This window comes from Odontesthes bonariensis, chromosome 8 (assembly GCF_027942865.1).
Source record: "Odontesthes bonariensis isolate fOdoBon6 chromosome 8, fOdoBon6.hap1, whole genome shotgun sequence".
Classification (NCBI taxonomy): Eukaryota; Metazoa; Chordata; class Actinopteri; order Atheriniformes; family Atherinopsidae; genus Odontesthes; species Odontesthes bonariensis.
Genome location: NC_134513.1, coordinates 4004448 through 4026351, shown reverse-complemented (window position 1 = coordinate 4026351; position 21904 = coordinate 4004448). Strand labels below are relative to the sequence as shown.

The following is a 21904-nucleotide window of genomic DNA, read 5'->3' as shown; positions in this document are numbered from 1 at the left end:
AGTCCCTATATCTGGCTGAAATAGTACTTGTTAGGCAGTTGTGTCTTATATTAAGTGTAATGAGATATTTTGACTAGAAATGAGACAAATATACTTGGTAAGACTTTGATTTTTTTTCCAGTGCACTATTTGTGTATCTAAGCGAAATGAATGAAACGTTCTTACCAGGAACTGGAGTCTCTGGCGCTCTGACTCTGGCGTGAACTCTGTCGACATGGAAATGATCTCATTTTCTCTGATGATAATCGCCCTGCAGACACAAACACACACTCAATGCTTGAAAAGTAATGCATGTGTCGTCTTATATCCAAAAGAACCCTCTTGTCCAAGCTTGCCTTTAATGTAATTACCCCCCACCTTTCTTCCCAGATGCTTTCATTTCATGGCTGAAACATAAGAAACATACCTGCTGTCACCTGCATTCCCAACATATAGCTTTCCCAGCAGGTAAACCACAGTGAGAGCCGTGCATCCTCCAGTGATGCTGTAAACCTGCTTCTCCCTCTCAATCTGGGCGTCCTGGGGAAAGAGACGTTTCAGTTCAACTTTAATTAGACGATGGGACAGAGCTTCCAACTATATTCTGTCAAGTCAGGAAGAAGAGTTTTTCCACCTTTTGCTGAAACGCTGCAAACAGAAGGATTCTTTTTAAATGCAGAGATGATCCATAAAGGATGTTTAATCTCTAACTCTCCATCGCCATCTAGTGGTAACACTGAAAACACATTACTGTCCGAAATAAGCACAAAAATATGTAAATGGTCAAATAAATAAGTTTATATGATGGTAAACGCCACTAAAATCAAATAACAGAATCATTTATGCAGAATGAGTTCAACAGAATGTGAAATAAAAGCATTTTTCTGCTTTATTTTTTAACTGTATTGATTTAAGCTTGTGTTAACGTGGCTTTTTATTTACTCGGTTATTCCTGTAGTAAATTCCTGTATTTATTACAAAATGGAAACAACAGAGAAGTAAATCAATACAATGTAAAGGAAAATAATACAGAAGTAAACATAGAAATAACAAATTAACAAAGAAAGAAATGAAACAGTCCAATTAGAATAGCCAATAAACCTGAAATCTGAGCCACAAAGTAAACGAACGGCATCATTAACACGAGCTTTAATAAGAAAATAAATGCAGTTTAAATTCTATTAAATTATTCCTGCTCAAATTATTTTGTTATTTGATTTTAGTTGCATTTATTATCATTTATATGTCACATTTCTCTCTCTCTCTCTCTGTGTGTGTGGGACACATTTAAAAGTAAATGAGCTCATAGCTGATATTTTCCCATAAATGCTCAATGCTTTTAATTAAAAAACGAATTATTTTATGGTAGATTTATCAAACGCAGCCTTCAAAGCAGAGGAAAGGAAGGAAAGAGCCAGCTCTTTGATTCCTGAGGGGTGTATTACGAGCTTCAACAGCAGCCGGCAGATAACAGGTGGTTTGGTTGAGGATATGCTGTGGTTATGATCTTTTCTATCTAATTTAAACTTCCCAGTCAGTCTGAAATTATATATATATGTATATATATATATATATATATATATGTATAAATACAGCAGTATTTTTGCATGTGTCTCTCTTTGCACGACAGTTTTGATTATATTCACCGACAATAGTAACTCGTCATGTGTATTTATGGATGGTTAATTGAACAAAATGCACTCTTTGAGATGTGTTTTGGACCGATTTCCTGAAAGTACTTCAATCAAAAGGTATTTTTACAACAAATTACAAGACTTCTTTCAAAGCTTTTTGAATTAGAGTACAGAAGAAAATAAGAAAGCCATTTTAATGAGCCGCCTCGGTCTAAACTAGCATCATTAACCATATTATTATTATTATTATTTAACGTCTTTGTGTTTTATCCTTGAATGAATGTCCCTCACCATGTCTTTGAAAGCGTTCTCTATGGCTCCTATCACCAGGCTCTCGTGCTGGATCTTCTTCTCGGTAAAGTAGCGCGGCGGAGGCGGGGTGCTGCACGGGGAGCTCGGGGCGCCGGCGGCCCCCCGCAGAGAAGCGGCTCGGGTCAGGGCGCGGTGAGGTCCCGGGGTGTTTCCCTGGGTGTACGGGTTGCATTCGGGCTCCTCCCCCATCACGGTGGGCGGCGGGGAGTGATGGTTGCGCAGGATCTCGATGACGGCCTGAAGCTGGCAGGCGATGTGATGCTGCAGCAGCCGGGAGGCGACGACTGCTGCACCTGAGCCGGCGTGGCCATCGAACAGGGCCCAGTAGTGGAAAACCAGCCCTTCGCTGTCCTGCAGACGTGTGGAGAGAGCACGGTGTAACAAACCAAACTTACACATTAAACTAAGACATATTTTAGTTTAATGATGGACTTAATAAGCTGTAAAATTTGATTACAGCATTACATGGATGGAAAAGAGTGGGAAAAAAACCTTACATCCCTTACATAATATCTCTTGGATTAAACAAAAAAGTGTAAATATGTGTTGTCTTTCAGCACTTTAAACCACTTACGTTGTAGTAACACTTCAGTAATCTGAATGACTTAAGTAGAGCTAACAGGTTAATTAAAGAGCTTTACATGAGTTGTCAGACATCTCTGGAAAGAGCCAGACTAGCTGACTGCTTCTGCTCCTTGAGCTAAGCTAAGCTAAGCTAGCTCTAGCTTAAGATTTTGTTCTATGATCCAGACAGTAATTGGAGCTTGTAACAAGTATTCAGTTACGTTAGAGTTGTAAATTAACATGTCATATCACCACTGAAACTGCAATAGTGATTCTTTTTTTTTATTCTTATCACCTTGACAGCAGTGCTAGCATTCACACTAGATTGTCAGTGCTAGAGCTAATATGTGTGTTGGAAGTTGTTGCGAGTGTAACAAGGCGATCACAGCTTCAAAAGTCTACCAAAATTGATTGTTAGAGTGAAATGTTAGAGAAAGCACCAAATATTTAAGCCCCTCAGCTTTACTTTAGATGTCAGACAACTCTGGAAAAAGCCAAACTATCTGACTACTTCTGCTCTTTGAGCTAAGCTAAGCTAACCTAGCTCCAGCTTGAAATTTAGTTCTGTGGTCCAGACATGCGAGTATTTGGAGTTGGTAACAAGTACGTAGTTATGTTAGTTTCACCTTTTATATAATATCACCACTGAGACGGCATAAGTTATTTTTTTATTCTTATCCCCCTGATAGCAGTACTAGCATTAGCACTATATTGTCAGTGCTAAAGCTAACATGTGCGATGAAAGCTCTTTTAATTAATTAATTCTTTGAATTGGGGTTGTGTGAAGTATAATTAGTGTCTCAGTGGTTGGTACAGACCAATACTACAGCTCAATACACAGATAGCAGCTCATTTATGCCTAATTTGGGCCACTACTGTGCAGTGTTGGGCAAGCTACTTGTAAAATGTAGTGAGCTAAGCTATCAGCTACTCAACCATAAATTAAGCTTCACTACACTAAAGCTACCACCACTAGAAATGTAGTGAGCTAAGCTACAAAAATGTGGGGGAAAGTAGTTCACTACATCAGAAGCTACATTGTACCGGCATAATATCAGATTGATTTAAAATAACAGATGTCTTCATTAAATAAAACATCAAATGCTTTTCACAGTAGACAGATAAGACTAGTGTGTTTAACCAGAGTCAGTTTAGTGCATGTGACAGCTTTACAGTAAGAGTTAAGCAGGGGGTACATGCTGTATCACAGGAAAGGGAACACAAGGCCTGCCATGAAATGCTCCCCATCTGCACAATTTTATTTCTTTGACCTCAGCATTAGGTACTGTTAACTGCATGAATTTGGTGCCAATATATGTATGAGTTTGATAGGTCTGATAACAGATATGTTAGTGGTGGATTGGTTTATTGTATTTTATCTTATAATGCAGCAAGAAAAATATTTAATTTCTTAAAAACAAGTGTAGCTATTGAATATGAGAATATGTCCTTTAATGGTGAGAAACTCACAGATGCTATGACTTGTCTATCAGGCATAGATCAAATTACATTTTCATACAGTGATATTCAGGATCAGAAGGCTATTGTTTCGACCTACACAGCCTACAGGTTAACACAAATAAAAGCTGGAATCATATTTAGTCTTGTGAAACCCCAAGTCAAATATATTCACCTTGTTTTGAAAAAATCAAGTCCATTCATTTTGTACTTATGGCTGGGGTATATATTTTCACAGAACTGAAAAGTGTTGTTTTGTGTTCGCTATAACGCTATTTTGTGTTGAGAAGAACATCGGTACACTCTTTAGACTTTTTATTTATTTTTTAAATATTTTTTATGCCTTTAATGGATAGACAGTTGGAGAGAGACAGGAAGCAGGGGGCAGAGAGAGGGGGAAGACATGCAGCAAAGGGCCGTCCGGTGCGGGACTCGAACCGGGGCCAGCTGCAGCGAGGACTGTAGCCTCTGTACATGGGGCGGCTGCTCAACCCACTACGCCACCGACGAAGAGGGGCGCCCTCTTTAGACTTTTAACGACTGAAAGCAACAGATGTTCTTCTCTTCCATCTCCTTCATAAATAATTAAATCGTAGAATAGTATGTTCCCCAGCGTTTGTTTAGGCAAAGGCTTCACTTTCTGAACAAACGAGTGGTGCGCGCTCGCTCCCGCGAGGGGGTGCATCTGACAGCAGGGGTGCCGAATTCGGCACAACACCGGTATGTATGTGGGCGGCACTAGCAGACGAGTGGGAGCAGCTTGCGCATGACGTTCAACAGACATTCACTTTATTGTGTTCAAAACCATGTTGTGATGCTGGTAACTGCTGTTTTCCTCAGGCATGACCTGAAATTTTGTAGCTTTTGTGGACGCTACGTCACTACTTGACAAAAAAAATAGCTTAACTACGGGGACGTTACTCGATACATAAAGTAGTGACGCTACGGCCAAGCTACTGGGAAATGTAGTTAAACTAGTAGCTTCGCTACTGCCCAGGGACGCCGCTAGGGATTTTGGGCCCCATGAAAATCATTTTTACTGGGCCCCCCCCAGCCAGGAGGTCAGCGAAAATTTGTGATGCTATTTTACATAAAACTATGCATTTTAATGGTGTTTCTGACTATCGTTCCCATATTTGTGAAAAAAGAAACACATGACAGTTGAGGTAACATTGAGCATGAGGAATCCAATGGAATTCATTAATTTGCTGCAACACTGATACTCTGATTCTAAACTCTAAATTAAGCTACGTGAAAAATACAAAACTTAAACGTAATGTTTCCAAAACAAATAAAGTTATTGTTACCAGTAAATTGTAAATAAAATATATTTGTGATTATAAGTTAGTTAATAACTTAGTGTCATATTATTTTTTGCCAGTGTTATGATTTTATTAGGGCCTCTCTTAATCATGGGCCCCTAGAATCCTTCTCCTTTTACCCCCCTTTTCAGCGCCCCTGCTACTGCCCATCACTGCTAATGTGTATGTATGGCTTAATTACAGCAGTGGCAAGATGTGGTCCTAAGGTAAGCAACTGGGCCTAAACCCAGTTAGATTTGAGCCACATCTGGTGGATTTGGCCAAGTTTATGTAGCCACACATAAACAAAAACAGTCCTTTTACCACCGAAAACACAGAAGTTGTTGTTCTCCGGCTGTCACGATAAGTCATTTTCTTGTTTGGCTTTGGTTATCAGTGGAGGAAATCCCTCAGTTATCCCTTTTTTTATATATATTAAGCACAAAGGCATGTTTGTATAACATGGTGGACAAATGGCAGATGTTGCTGCACAGAATAGTGGGTGAGGTTTGAAATGTGAAGTGAAAAATTCTAATAAAAGGAAAGATTTCACAGTGGTATCAAATCTAGATTTAGTAAGAACCTTTACCAGATATTTATGAACCCTAAAGGTGAACATTACAACTGAGGATCCCTACACTTGAAATACTGTCTGTGTACTACTGTGGTCCACAGAGTGTGTTTTGTTGTTCCCACCTCTCCCATTCTGTTGCACTCCATCCGGAGGCCAAGGGCCTCTCCGTTGGGCAAGGAGTTGCGTCTCTTGGCGGTGGGGGTCTTGCTGGGCGTGGAGGAGGGACAGTAGCTCATTGGTCTCCGTCTCGCCACGACAACCTCACAGCAAGCCTGGTCCTCATTTAGCGCACTCTTTCCAGCATTGATCACCCTGAAAGAATGGTAAGATATGTACATTTTGAGGGATATTTCAGTGAAATGGAAGCTGAACTCTGACGCTTACTGTTGAATTAAACTGTATTTGTTGACTGATTACGGCTCAACTCGTCACAATCAGTCTGAGCCAGAACCTGCAGTTTCTATCCGTGTATTCAGGGAAGCAGCTGCTTTCATATGTTTCCTGTTTCTGGGAGCACTGGGAGCACAGCTGCTCTGCTGAGAATGCCCCGATGTACGGGGGAGGTCTCTTATGGCTGCATAGGAAGTCGTGTTTGTGTCCAAAGCTGTGTTGTGTATGTGTCTGGTGTAATTGTGCATTACTAAATGATTACGTAGTGAGAGCCCTAATGTTGTGAGTTTCGTAGCCGTAAAAACAATCCTTTTTGAGTTGGTATCATGTTCTTATAAACTGTAATTATGCTCAGACTATCAGGGAAAGTGTCCACAACATCAGTCATCAATCAAGTTGCAACCAACTCATTTGTATGAAGCTGAGTTCAGATTTGAAGCAAACTTTAGTGGACGAAAGTGCCAACATACTCCAGGCTGTGTTACCCATAAATATAATAATAATATGAGATGATAGCACCGACCGAGCACAAAAGGAAAATATGAGGACGATTAATAGAACGAGGTGAATCGGCCTTATAGTGTGCATTAAAGTAAGCTGTACAGAAGGGTGTCTTTGTTTCCTGCTCATAGTCTGCTGATGGATATATGTTGGATATATACAGGGGATTGCAAAAGTATTCACACCCCTTTTTGTCACATTACAACCACAAACATAAATATAAATATATTTTATATATATATATGTAGACCGAAGTGCAGACCGAGTAGCAAACACCGTAACAGGCGCGGCTGTCGGCAGCAGGCAGTGATACGAAGTGAGAGAAAATAGGGCCAAGCGATTGTGAGGTCTGACTTTTTCCTGGAGAACCATTCTGTGATGGAAATGTATTACTCTGTTGAACGCATATTGTTTTGAGAAGCAAAACGCTTTATTTTTTAAACCCCAGCCAACTAGCCGGACTACCTTCATCGACACCAAAACGAGGCTGGAACTCTGCTCACACACCTCTGAGGCCGTCACAGAACAGCTGTATTTGTACTGAGATTCGATTATATTTAGAGATTAGACTGTGAGCCACTTTGTGGTCGTAACGTGACAAAATGTGGAAAAGTTCAGGGGGTATGAATACTTTTGCAAGCCACTATAATAATAGTAATCCCACAGAGGCGGTGGGGATACACTTTACGTCAGCGACTGCTTTGACGGAGCAGAGGAGGGGAGAAACCATGGCAACGGAGCCATGATGAACAATTGGTGGCCAGTGTTATCGTCTGTCTGCATTTATGTATCAAACACACATGAAGTCATGTACTTATTTAGCCCATGAAACTCCAAAATTCCCCCGTGGTTGTTGCTAACTCATGAGGGAAATGTTCACTTTTTTGTTGCTATTAAAAACAGTGAGAGAAGCGCTAAAATAAAAGCACTAATCGGAGAGTTGTAGTAATAAATAACCACCTTAGAGGTCACTTCACTTGGCTGAATAACAGCTCAGAGTAACTGCTACTAATTGGGCTAACAATAAATGCTGGAAAAAGTGAGACTGGCATGTCCGACAGACTCTGGAGGCATGTGTTGAGTGTGAGGGGAATAATTGGCAGGTCTATTTATACTTTCTGCTCGGCATCCTTGTCTGGTCCTCAGACACAGACGTCTGTTAACCTCAGATTTTCATACGTGATATTTCTACATGATGCATCTTTTTATCATGAGGCTCGTGAGTTTTTGGTGGTCCAACGTTACTGCTTTTAAATACGATTTTAGGACAAGAAAAAATATTTAAACGATGACAGAAGAATTTATGTAAACGTGTTCAGCTGCAAAACGAGACAATTTCTCATTAATCTGTATTCTTTTGCCATTCTGACTGATTAATAAGAACTCGTCTCTCACAGCCTGAACCCTCTCAGACGAGCTTTCTGTCCTTTCTTTAAGGAGTCTTCAGGAATAGTTCTCCAGGCTTCTTGAAGGACATCCCAAAGCTCTTCTTTGGATGTGGGCTGCCTTCTGTTCCGTTCTCTGCCAACATGATCCCACACTGCTTCAGTAATGTTGAGCTCCGGGCTCTGGGGAGGATTCATCCCTCCATCAGACCTGCTGCCACTGATTTTCAGTCTCCTGTGTCAGGTCTTTGCTGGATGTTTTCCTCTTTCTTAAGGACATCACTTTCAGATCCTGTTCATCTGCTGTAGATAGTTCTTTAGGCCTGACACTTCTTCTTTTGTCCTCCACTTGTCCAGTTTCCTCAAATGTTTTAAGGACACACTGCACACCATGCTGAGATATGCCAAGTTTTCAGCTAACAGCTCTTTGGGAATCACCTTGTTGCTGCAGAAATCCTGTTTTCTGTCTGTCACACTGTGTTATCTTTGCTGTTTTTCACACATGCAGCTAAAGAAATGGGAACAAATCTTAATTCCAGTCTGAAACCCACAAAGAGCTTCTAGATTATTCATTTCTGGTGGCATAAAACAGTTTAATCATTTCATTTATATTAATTGTTCCATAATTAGTCATTAGATTATATCTTATATTCCTTTTTTAAGCTTTAAATTTAATCTTATTTACTTTTTCTTGATATTGAATAACATATAATTCTTATTATTGTCTGTTTTTTTCCTACTTTCCTACTTTTAGACGTGATAACATTCATTATTTTGGGATTAGGATTTTTTTTAAACTGAATTTCTTATATTAATTTGACTCTTTTGGTAACTGAAAGCAGTTTTAACGTAAATGTACAAAAAAGTTGAAAGTACGAAGCTGTTTTTCACAGATGCAGCTAAAGAAATGGGAACAAATGATATGTCTCTCTGACAGGCTGCTGGGAACAAAGTGCCTAAAGATCCAGTTTAAAACGGCTTCTTTGCTAAGTTGTCTGTTCTGTGTGGACACAACACTGGTTCATCCCTTGAGTTAGGAGCCTTTTTCCTGCCTGAATGGCTCATAGCTCAGAGTTAAGTGGCTTGAACAAACAAACAAAAGGACTGGACTGAAAATGAGTGAAAAAGCAGTCAATTTCCTAAGAAACCTGGAGAACTAGAACAATAAAATCTGACTTCTCGGAAGGAAAATATACCAAAATGAGAGGCGACTTAAGGCTTTTGCACAACAAAACAACAAATCAGTCGTAGACCTGTGCTGCAAAGGAGCTGCTTAGACAGAAGCAGCCGGTTTTATCTGGAAAAGAAGCTCACTGTAAATCATACTTCAATTCTAGTAAGAGCTTTTGACTTAAGAATGACGCCACATTCAATTACAACCAAAGTATAAAAGCCATCTTATTCAGGAAACTTTACACCAGCTCGTCTCTGCTCTCAAACCCATAATCACGCTGGAAAATACTCTGAATAACAATGGCCATATAACACTGAAGCATGCTCGAGCTTGTTTCTACACAGAACTTCAGCAAATCCTTTTGTCTGTCCACGTTAACACGATGGCCTGTGTATATGTGCATGTGTTAGATAAGATAAGTATGGAAAGAAAAGTCAAATTTGCACATTTGAACCCTGAATGGAAAACAATCAACCGTCTCATAATTCATTACTTCCACTGTTCTGCATAAAAGCTGCAGCTGGTGCTATTGTGTGCATGTGATTGGAAGTATTAATCCAACTCATTTCACCATTTACAGGAAGAATGACTTCATTACCCTGCCAATCAAATTGTTGTTTCATTCAAAACAATTAGCCTGCCTCCCAATAGGAACAAAATCTCATTTTCCCCTCCATTGTCAGACATCTAATGCCTTTGTTGTTTTTCTACCATCAGCAATAAATTCTGGGCCAGACAGTCATCCCCAAGGATGCAATAATAATTTGGTGGAGCACAATGGTTCAAAGTTATGCCTTTTAACTGGGAACATGAGAGGAAGAACAACAGCTCACAGCTATGTGTTCACTTCTAAAGGCGTCTTTCAACCTGAATTTACCACTTTTTGGTTCACGTTGCACTAACATCTGAGGAGAAGAGATAAGAAAGTGCAGCACAAAAATCTGACCGTGTTAATGAAGTGCACCGTACAGATGCTACATAATACGCTAAGCTAATATTAGCTTAATATTAGCAGATAGTGCCCTCTGGCTCACTTTAATTTCTTGTTCCTCACCCACAAAATTCTGAGCAGAAATACCAAAACACATTTATTTGTGTGGACACACGATGACGTAAAGTTGTTGCTCGATCTGAAACACCAACAGACAGCCACCAACATTGTTATGATTAACAGAAGATACTGGTTAGCTAAACGGCGTTCATGCCCAAAACCTCCATTTATCGTGTACAAACAAATAGACTTAAAATTCACATGACAAAAAACTCATTTTGTATGTGAATAAGAGAAGCAAACGCAGAGACAAAAGGTTGTTTTACTGCATATTCATAATATTGTGATCAGGTTTTTAAATTAGCTGTTAGCTCAGGCAAACTAGCGTGTCCATCCTACATTACAGGCTTCACGCTGAGATCTCCAGGCGCCATCAAACCTTGGTGGATTTTTGTTTTATTTGATCCTAACTCTGTAGATTCTGATCATTTAGAGCCACTAATGATCTGCCAAAGCAAACTTTAGGTAATGAGTTATTGAGATATGAGATATGAGTAGTATGAGTGTGACAAAGTGTGAGTGAGTGAGGGCAAAGTTGTTGTATTTAAACCCCTAAAAATGACAGCTGGTTGAGCACAAACTAGTTGATTTTAATCTTTGTGGACTGAACTTTGAACTAGTTTTTGCTAAGTGTGAACTTGCACAACACCAGATGCTCTGAGGTTTCTGGACACAGAGTTTCCATTCACCCGTGGTAGTACTTTCATAGTCTGTATCCTCTCCAGTTTAGTTTTGTTCTAAGGAGTGTTTTTTTTTCTGTTTTGTTTTGTTTGCCGAAAGTTTTAAAAGAGGAAAAAAATTTTTAAAAAATAGGAGAAACAGAGTTATAATGCACAGCAATGATATCTGGAAAAACTAAGGTTGTACAACTATTTCTGTCAGCCACATTATCAATAGACAAAATTAGTGTTCTATAATCTTTGAACGAGCTAACTAGCTAATTAGCTAATGAAGACATGGTTTTTACAAGCATAAAATGATCCTTTAGGTTTATAATCAATCACTCATCTCTAATTCTTTCATTACATAATATGTCATTGATTATGTTTCTGTAATGCAACAGGTAATGCATCCCATGAGCCTCAGCAAGGCTCCTCTGAGGGTTTGGCTCATTATCCAGAGACACTAGAGACAGTAATTAGCTAGCTAGCAAGTCAGATATTAAAACGTATAAACCTGTATCAGTTTGGAACCTATTCAGACACATTTTGGATTCAATACTTCTGATTCCAAGCAAAGACAAGGTTGCATTTCTGCTTTATAATGATATTTTTTTATTATTCTATCATATTTCAGAGACGCGGGAAGCTCTGCATTTGGTAGTATTTACTTTGGCTAAGATTGCTGGAGATTAAAACCTCCCCCAATCCAAAATAAAGCAAACCAGAATGTTATCCTACATTCATACAGTATATACGGGGGTATTAAGGAGGAACAACTAGTTGGACTTGAAATGAACACACAACTTTAGGGTGTCAGTTAGTTAGCCAAACATGCTAATGCTGCATTCAAAGTACCTCGTAAACAGGAAGTCGAAACTCGCAAATTTTTCGACTTCTAAAGCTGTGAAATATTCTTATTTTATTAGATCAAGAACTATAAAAGCAAGATTTGATTGTTTGGGCATAAATTTTCTTCATAACACGAATCATTCAAAGAGAAGTGTCTTAAAAAAACAGTTTTAATCCAAAATTAAGCAACATCGTATTGACTGTTAACATAGAATGGCATCAGATACAGAAGTTTGGGTTTGGGAAATCTATCTATATTTAAAATTAGAGTCATTTTTCCTGGACTGAGATGGAAAAATAGAGCCAGGCCATTCTCCACACGGCGTGGTTGGGTTAAGTATGTGATTACAAAGCCTGATTATAAGGGTAGTTAGTTCTCAGAGCGGCGCAGCAAAATCATGAGGAAAGAAATGCCTAAATTTGTCTTTATCTAAAAATACTGATAAAATCCCATGTCTAGAAGAGGCAAAATGGCTGCTGTAATGAGATGTCAGAAGGCTTTAATTACAGATAAAAGCTGGTATGAGCTGAACTCATTACGCACACCAAACCACTCGGGACACGGAGTTTTACTGTGTGATTAATGTGTGTTAAAGTAGAGAAAGAAGATGATGGAGCACGTCACAAACTGTTACTCTGCTCTTTAACAACTTGTCAACACGTCACTGCGCGTCATTAAGTCCTATTTATGTAGTTCTGCAAACAGTTTAGCATGATGCACCACTTTCCTGAAGGATGGAAGGTAGAACGGTGGCATTTTAGTTGATAATTCTGATTTTTCTTTACAAATAACAGCAATTAATGGTGCAATTGTCTTCTTCTGCTCACTTTTCACGCCGCTATTATGGTATAAACCTGCAGACGATGTAATATAATAGAATTAACAGCCATCTTTTGGAAATAGATAAAGAAAAATCTAGTAAAAGGTGCAGAAATGTGATGTTTTTGTTGGTTTCACCTGCTTTTCTCACACAGGTGAGTGTAACAGTCTCATACAACTGCGATAACATCGTTATTTGTTGTTTGTAACAGGCCTGCGGAGTAACAGTTTGTTATAAAGACTGAAAAAGGAAGATATCCGAGCACAATTAGAGACGTGGATGAGCGTTGCTGCCAGCGATTTTGAGGCTATAATCAGGTGATAATTAATGAGGAGTTAATTAGGAGCAAGAATCTATCTATCTATCTATCTATCTATCTATCTATCTATCTATCTATCTATCTATCTATCTATCTATCTATCTATCTATCTATCTATCTATCTATCTATCTATCTATCTATCTATCTATCTATCATTGCATACAAGCCGCACACATTGCTGGTGCCCATTGTGATTGGCATATTGATCCCGACTTTCGTGGAGCAGTCACCAATTAACTAAATGGATACTTGCAAGGAAATGCGGTCTGTTACGCATTGTTTTTGACCTAAAGTTTGCCAAATAATGCACACTCACCACCACAATGTGAGGAGGCATTACGGCACGTTTGCTCAGAAACTCACTGGAAAAAGTGCCCCTCCAGAAATAAGTTTAAAAAACAACAAATAAAAGATGTTTTTGCTTGAAATAAGCAAATAAATCTGCCAATGGAACTAGTGAAAATCGGCTTGTCAAGATTTCTTGAAATAAGATGTGATATTTAGGACTTTTGAGATAAAAGTGATCTTGAAATTAGCTTAAAAATCTCTTCAAATGTAAAAAAAAAAAGGTTTGTTTCATATGAAATCCGACTCAAAACAATTTGTTTTCAAGACTTTTTCATTTAACAAGATATTCCAGATGTATTGTCTTCAAACAAGTCCCTATATCTGGCTGAAATAGCACTTGTTAGGCAGTTGTGTCTTATATTAAGTGTAATGAGATATTTTGACTAGAAATGAGACAAATATACTTGGTAAGATTTAGATTTTTTCCAGTGCTGATTGACGAGTCATCCAGTGTGCACCTCAGTCTCATATACAGCTCCAATAAATGACACTGCTTTAAACTGCCGATGTGGTTTTTGTGTTAGTAGCTTTTCTTATTATTAATCCGTTTCCGCTGCAATTGAAGTCTATGGCAGCCCCATGAACGCTTTGGTAAAAAGTTGTGAAATTTGGCACACGTAATCAGCACAGTGCCAAAGTCAGAGTCAAGAATTTTCATGGCCCAAGAGCTTACTCTCTAGCGCCACCAACACGCCAAAGTTCAAAGTGCATTCAGCCTAATAACTTTGGACTACTTGGTCCAAATTTCACAAATGAGGCATCGTTGGAATCCTTGGATCATGACGAGTCCAAAAAAATGACGTCAATTTGCGTATACTTAGATTTTCCGCCATTTTGAATTCTATCAAAAAGCTTAAAAAAGCATTTCAGGTCACAGAGATTGTCCGATTTTCACGAAACTTGGCACATAGACTCTTAAGACCAAGCCGCACAAAAGTTATAGTGTGGAATTTCGCTTCCGTTTTTCCATAAAAGCCAATCAAACTCGAGGTTGACGCCGCCAAACCGGAAGTGAGGCCATATCATTTGATGTTATGACGTCAAACTTCTAACACAGACTCATGGCCACTGCGGTAAGAGGCCCAAGAAGTTTGGTAACGTTCGGCCTATAGGTGGCGCTATATGTAGCAAAAATGCATTTTTTCTCATATCTTTGGACCCCTTGGTCCAAATTTCACAAATCATGTATCGTTGGAATCCCTGGATGCAGACGAGGTCAACGCACCTCATGACGTCATCTGCGCCATATTGGATTTTCCGCCATTTTGAATTTAATCGAAAACCTTCCAAAAGCATTTCAGGCCACTGAGATTGTCCGATCTCCACGAGACTTGGCACATAGACTCTTCAGACCAAGCCGCACATAAGTTATCATGTGGATTTATTCATTTCGCTTCCGTTTGCTCGTGGCAGCCAATCAAACTCCACGCCCACACGCAAACAGGACGTTAGGCCGTATCTTTGCGATGCATTGATGTATCGATGTCAAACTTGGTGCATGGACTCATGACGCCTTCCTGAGCAGCCCAAGCCTTCCCTATTGTGCCATTCTGCTAGGCCCCCACATCGCTGCTTGCAGCTATATTTTTGTCAGTGCTTGCAGAAAACAGAAGTGATGGTGTTTTGTCCCAGCAGCCCCTGTGAAACATCCCTTATTGATCTGGGCCCTTTGAACTAAAGCTCCCAAACTATGGAACGATCTGCCCTTACATATCAGAATTGCCCCTTTATTGTCCACTTTAAAACTCATCTTAAGACACATTTTTATTATTTGTCTTTTAACACATGTTGAGACTTTTGCTCTTACTTTCTGTTATCGTGTTTTATTGTTTCTGTTTGTCTTTTTCCATATTTTGCATGTTTATTGATTTTCGTCTCTACAGCACTTTGTCGCAGCTGCTGTTGTTTTAAAGTGCTTCATAAATAAAGAAGTAGTAGTACACTGAAAAAAACAACTCATAAGATTTACTTAAAAAACCCTTTGTAAGTATTTGCACTCAAATGATTTAAGTCATATTTAATGCTGTATTATCAAGTAAATTTTACTTACCATAAAACACAACAGTTTTGAAGATATTAAGTAAAATTTTACTTAATTACATCTAAGTTTTAAGTTATATTTATTTAAACAAATTAAGTAAATTCTTGTTTTTCATAGGCAGGAACATCATTTTACTAAGTAAATTTTATATATCTGTAGTATTTGCTGTTATGAAGTAACTTAGTAGATTTTAACGATACACTTTCAGAGTAAAGTTTATGTAGTATTTCTAGGTTTATGTACATACAACTATTAAACATTTAAATTGTATGAGGAAACCTAAGTAAAACTTACTCTTCCCCCATAATTCATGTATTACGTTAATAAAATGTTAGATTTTACTTAAGAAGCTTACTGAATCTTAAAAATACAAGGCAGAAATGATGACAGTTACTCTCATAGAGTTTACTTCACCAAAAAGTCACTTTTTTCAGTGCAGTAGAATAGCTAGCGAGGGCGATTATTTATTGGGCGAATCACTCAAATAGTTTAAAAACCAAGTTTAAATCAGGAGCTCTGTGCTACTTGGCTTAAGTATTAACTTCTTATACATGTTTTCTCATCATTTTGGGATTATAATCCTTGATTTATAGAAATAGAGATTGTAAAATCGGTGCATAGTTGTTCTTTCTTTTTTTAATCACTGCTCCCTAAGCTTTTATAAGAGCTTTGTGGAGCAAAATGTGCCTTATTGCATGGGTGCAGATGGCCCGCTGGCTGCAGAAACAGTGGAAAGAGGAGTCGGCAGCGTGCAGCTCGGGCAGTTTGGACTTCAGAATGAATCCTTCTTTAGACGTCCTGTTTAGGTCACCTGGTTGAGCAGGTAGCTCATCCCAGCTCTGCTACAGGAGTTACCTGTGATGTTTGATTCTTTTTTTTTTGTTATTGTTTCATTTAAAAAGGCTATTTCACCAACATAAACAATTTAACTTTTCGTTTTTCTGCAGTTGCATTCATTCATCATCTTTTCACAGGAACAGCCATTCTAGTTTTTATTATTATTAAAGTATTATTTATTATTATCCCGTACATTTGTTGACACATAACTACCCCTACGAGCTGTTTCAGCCATTATAATATAAAAATTTTGCTAATTCAGGAGATTGGTACTATGAATTTTGAGTTATTTAGCAATCTTTCAAATTTAAAGCTGTAAAATGATCACACAATCCTTCTCAAGCGTTTATTCTCAGAACATGTTGGGATCCCGTCCCTGTACAATGAGATTCTGTTTTTGCTGTCCGCAAGAATGCCGACAGATTGAAAGGCACATTAAAGTGAAAAGGGCACAATCAAGTAAAAGGGCAGCATGTGCTCAGATGGAGCAGAGCTGCTGACTAATTCCCCCTTTGTGCTGGTGGAAGCTGCATCCTCCTGTTGCACAGAGCCGGATAAATGCTGCCGTACCATTTCTAAAGCTCCAGGTGGATGCAGGTCATAGCAGGTGCAGCCCTGCTTCCAGTTTATTGGATGGTTTATGTCAATTTAAGAAGGAATCTTATTTGTTTCATTTGTTTATTTGTTTATTGCTCCAGATTATTTGACTCACTGTGCATGAAAACGTGCAGGTGAGCACCCAGATGAAAGGGCCTTCACACATGCATGGAGACCCGGAGCTGATCTGAGGTCAGCTGGGGAGTTACTTACTCAGCGTATCCGGTGGCCCACGGTAATCTCCTGGTTTCCTTCAGGATGAGGATGGGCCGCGCGATGTGGTCCGCGGAGCACTCGATCTCATCCGCGGACAGTCCCAGGAACTCGGCTCTCATGTACGGGAATTTCAGCGGCATGTCGGAGCCAGGAGCCCCGCTTCCGCCAGAGCTGCCCCCGGGCATGATCCCGCCCATGAACCCGGCCACGGCCGACTTGACCCGGGTGAGCATGTTGGTGCCGCGCCGCGGCGGGGTATCCGTGGGCCGGTGTGCGGCGCCGCGGCTGCCTTTTCCCGGATTCCCCCCCAGCTCGATGCAGACAAAGAGGATGCGGAGGATGAGGAGGATGCGGAGGAAGCGCGCAGCCGGTCACGGGTTCATTGGTTCCGAGCAGAAAACAGCCGCCGCGGCCGGAGGGCAGGAGGACGGAGGCAGCGGAGAAGATGCTGGCGGTGCACCTCCATGGAGACGCATTGATAACAGACGTGAAAGCGGAAATACACCGAAGATTAACGGGTCATGTGATGCACGCTGCAAGAAAAAAAATAACACAAAAAAAACAACCTCCACAGCGTGCACGAGCTGCTGTTATCAGTGTATTATAGGGAAGTTTTTCTGTGCCATCAGAGTTTGAATACGAATTTATAATGTTGGATTTTTACAGCATCAAAATCAGACTTTGAAGTTGAATTCTTTTCCACTGATTTTTTTTCTTTAAGTTGAATTTTTTTCCATTAAATTTTTTGAAGTTGAATTTTTTTTCCACTGATTTTTGTTTTTAGAATTTTTTTTTTAGATGTTGAACTTTTTTATACTGATTTTTGTTTTTAGATTTTTTTGTTTGTTTGTTTTACCCTGTTGGTTTTTCAAATTCAAAGTCTGATTTTGATGCTGTAAAAATTCAATATTAGGAATTCGTATTCAAACTCTGATGGCACAGAAAAACTTCCACAGTATTCCTGCACCACAGGGGCGTGAGATGCAGCCCAAACTGAAGCGGGTTAAAACTGTCTGTGGCCCCGTGAGGCCACTCACGTTTCCAACCACATGCACGAGGAGCTCTGACTTAAATCCCAAAGGAAACAAACGAGGGGTAAAAAATGCTCACACATACCCAGTTTTAATCTGAAGTTGATAGAATAAAGGGGGCGTGCAGAGGAAAGCTGCACGGTGGGACATTTCTTGCAGCGGGCTGAGCGGCTTAAAGCGGCTGACAGCAGGTTAAAGGCGAACTGGTCCCTCACTGTGGAGTGATAGGAGAGCCACAAAGGATGGGGAGCTAAAAAGAACAGATAAACATATCCAACTAAATCCTTTTTATTTCTTAAGCTGCTTTGACTTTCCCCATCCTTCTTTTACTTCTTTATTACCGTTTGATGGCAGAAAATATATATAGAATAGAATAGAATAGAACTACTTTATTCATCCTAGCTGGGAAATTGCTTTGCAGTTGCAGTGTACAGACAGTAAAAATAAAATATGAATAAAATAAAAATAACAATATGTACGTATATATAAGGCATCTTTATTTATATAGCACATTTTTCATACCACAGGTAACTCAATGTGCTTTACATAAAGACAAGGCATTTAAAGAGAATTAAAAAAAATAGAATAAAAATTAAAACACAGTTAAAAGCAATCAAAGAAGAGGGGAAAAAGAAAAATAGAAACTCAACCATAAGCACACGGAAGGAGAAATGTTTTTAGCCTGGATTTAAGTGCTCACAGTTGGGGCTGATAACAACTTTTTATTATGTCATAAAGCCGCTTTATAGATTTAATTTAACAAGCACCAGCTTCATAATTCTGGTTTTCTTCCCAAGCTAAACCCTAAGTCCTCTCATTGTTTCAGCGGCTTGTGAAACAATAACCTGATTAAGATGGCTGCAAGCTGCCCAGGTCCTGTGGCTGCAGAACAAGCCCAGATCATCAGCCCTCCACCGCCGTGCTTTACTGCTGGTGTGAGGTGTTTGTGCTGATATGCTGTAATTTAGTTATCTTCTTTATGAGCAAACATCTCCACTTTGGTCTGGTCTGTCCAAAGGACATTGTTCCAGAAGTCTTTGTGGTTTGTTCAGAAGCAGCTTTGCAAACCTAAGCTGTGCTGCCATGTTCTTTTTAGCGAGAGGAGGCTTTCTCCTGCAGCTTTAACCTTTAACATGCTAACTGAGGCCCGCAGGGTCTGAGATGTAGCTCTGGGGTTTTTCACCTTGGGGTGACCTTGCTGGGACGATTGATGGCTGAACTTTTCCTCTTTCTCTGAAATAGAAAGAAACAATCTGCCTTGTGATTGTTTTTAAATTCATTTAAATGATTTTATTTGTTTCTCTTTATATTCTTTTACGTATTTTTAATGCTTCTTGCACTCCCTGCTGCAATGCTTTTATTTTATCAAATCAAATCAAATCAAATCAAATTTATTTATATAGCACATTTCATGTACAAACAGTTCAAAGTGCTTTACATAAAATAAAAGCATTGCAGCAGGGAGTGCAAGAAGCATTAAAAATACATAAAAGAATATAAAAAGAAACAAATAAAATCATTTAAATGAATTTAAAAACAGGCAACAGTCAAGATAAGTTAAAAGATATTTCATGCATAGACACATGAGAACAGAAATGTTTTTAACCTGGATTTAAAAATGTCTCCATTTGGTGAAAGTTTAATCTCCACTGGCAGTTTGTTCCACTTGTTAGCAGCATAACAGCTAAATGCTGCTTCTCCATGTTTAGTCTGGACTCTGGACTGGACCAGCTGACCTGAGTCCTTGGATCTAAGAGCTCTGCTGGGTTTATATTCTCTGAACAGATCACAGATGTATTTTGGGCCTAAACCGTTCTGGGATTTGTAAACCATCAGCAGGCTTTTAAAATCTATTCTATGACTGACTGGAAGCCAGAGTAAAGACTTTAAAGCTGCTGTGATGTGTTCAGATCTCTTAGTCCGGGTTAAAACTCCAGCAGCAGCGTTCTGGATGAGCTGCAGATGTTTAATGCTCTTTTTGGGAAGTCCAGTTAAAAGAGCGTTACAGTGATGGAGTCTGCTGGAGATGAATGCATGGATGAGTTTCTCCTGGTCTTTTTGGGAGAGGAAACCTTTAATTCTGTTGATGTTTCTGAGGTGGTAAAAAGCTGCCTTGGTGACAGCTTTGATGTGGCTGCTGAAAGTCAGATCTGAGTCTATCAACACTCCGAGGTTACGAACCTGGTCAGTGATTGTAAGGTTCCGAGTCTCAATATATTTACCAACGCTGACCTTCTTCTCTTTGCTACCAAACAGAATGATCTCAGTTTTGTCTTCATTTAATTGTAGAAAATTCTCTCTCATCCAGGTGTTTACTTCCTCCAGACACTGACACAGTATGTCTGCTGGGCTGCAGTCGCCATGGTGACAGAGACACATAAAGTTGTGTATCGTCTGCATAACTGTGATAATTGATGTTAAAGTTCTGCAATATCTGACCCAAAGGGAGCATATACAAGTTAAACAGAAGAGGTCCAAGAATTGACCCCTGGGGGACTCCACAAGTCATGGCCACTCGCTCAGATTCATAGCTGCCAATTGTAACAAAATAACTCCGGCCTTCTAAGTAGGACCTGAACCAGTTAAGGACCGCTCCAGAAAGTCCAACCCAGTTTTCCAGCCTGTGCAACAGGATTCTGTGATCTACAGTATAAAGCACTTTGAATTGTTTTGTACATGAAATGTACTATACAAATAAATTTGATTTGATTTTTTATTTGAACTCGATCCCTTTTATTTATTCCCTTAAGGAATTCAGTAGTAAAAACTTTTACAACATCCATAACTGCTGGTCCATTCCAGTAAAGCAATCCCTCATTCATGTATCCTAATAGAAACTGAACTTTGGCTATAATGTGACTCAGCCTTTATAAAAGAATATGTGACGATTCAACTCAAATAGAAACCCATATTTATGACTCATGATCCATCGGGACTTTCTGGAATGTCATGGCTTTAACCTGAGGAAATGACTGCTCATATTAGGATGTAATACACGCTGAATCCCAGGAGAGGGAGCCATTTCCCCGCGGTGGACTGGGTAGGTTAACCCTTGATACAAACTGTCCAAGACGGTTTTACAACAGCGCTTTTACTGGAAATGCTTCAGCTCTTTAGTGCTCTTCTGTGAAATAGAGCTTTTAACCTTTGGTGCAATCATGACATCTTACTTGAGCAGCTTCAGCACCAATATTCAGACTAAGAATGCATCATCTGGACAGCTGTTTTATAAGGGAACCCCTGGGCTCTTCTCCAGATAGATAGATAAATACTTTATTCATCCCAATTTGGGATGAAAACAATTAAAGTAAAAACAAGCAAATAGAATAGAATAAATATAAAATAAATAAAGATAAAATAAAATTGTGAAATAAAGATAGAATAAAATAAAAATAGTGAATAAAATAAAAATAGTGAATAAAATAAAAATAGTGATCACCCGTCTGCGTTATTGCTGCATTATATTGTGATTAAGTCGTCTTATGGCGTGCAGGAGCCCTTCATGTCCTCCCACAGCGGTCCATTCAGTGCAACAAAGTTCTTTTTAGGCGTGCATGTGCCTGAATACGTCTTTGTTTTTGTTTTCCTCACTCAGGGCGTAGCTTTGAGAAGTAACAATGAGTTCCTCCACCTGTGTTTACCTGACAGGCAGACACTGTGTTCCAGGTCGTGAATCTCATCAGGTTTGTTTGGCCTGGTGGTAATCAGCCCAGCTGGTTCCCATGCTTCCTGACCCGTTTATGATCTTTCTCTTTAATGTTATTGCACAATGAAGCGTTTCAAAGAAAAGCAGCGGCTTACCGTCACAAACACGAGTGGAGCTGCTGCTCCTGGCAGGACTCACGTCGCTCTGTGATTA

The 21904-nt window shown here is 39.4% G+C and overlaps 1 protein-coding gene across 1 annotated transcript in view; it reads right to left on the bottom strand.

Moving 5' to 3' along the window:
* LOC142385128 (protein phosphatase 1H-like) overlaps positions 1–17516 on the bottom strand; it is a 34737-nt gene extending 17221 nt beyond the window's left edge. Inside the window, exons 1-5 of the mRNA XM_075471334.1 lie at positions 17012–17516; positions 5945–6134; positions 1905–2276; positions 407–519; positions 166–250 (exon numbers count right to left, since the gene is read on the bottom strand). Coding sequence (XP_075327449.1) covers positions 166–250; positions 407–519; positions 1905–2276; positions 5945–6134; positions 17012–17247 — 996 coding nt within the window. The 5' untranslated portion in view covers positions 17248–17516. The remainder of the gene's footprint in view (positions 1–165; positions 251–406; positions 520–1904; positions 2277–5944; positions 6135–17011) is intronic.
* Between the last annotated feature and the right edge of the window lie 4388 nt (positions 17517–21904).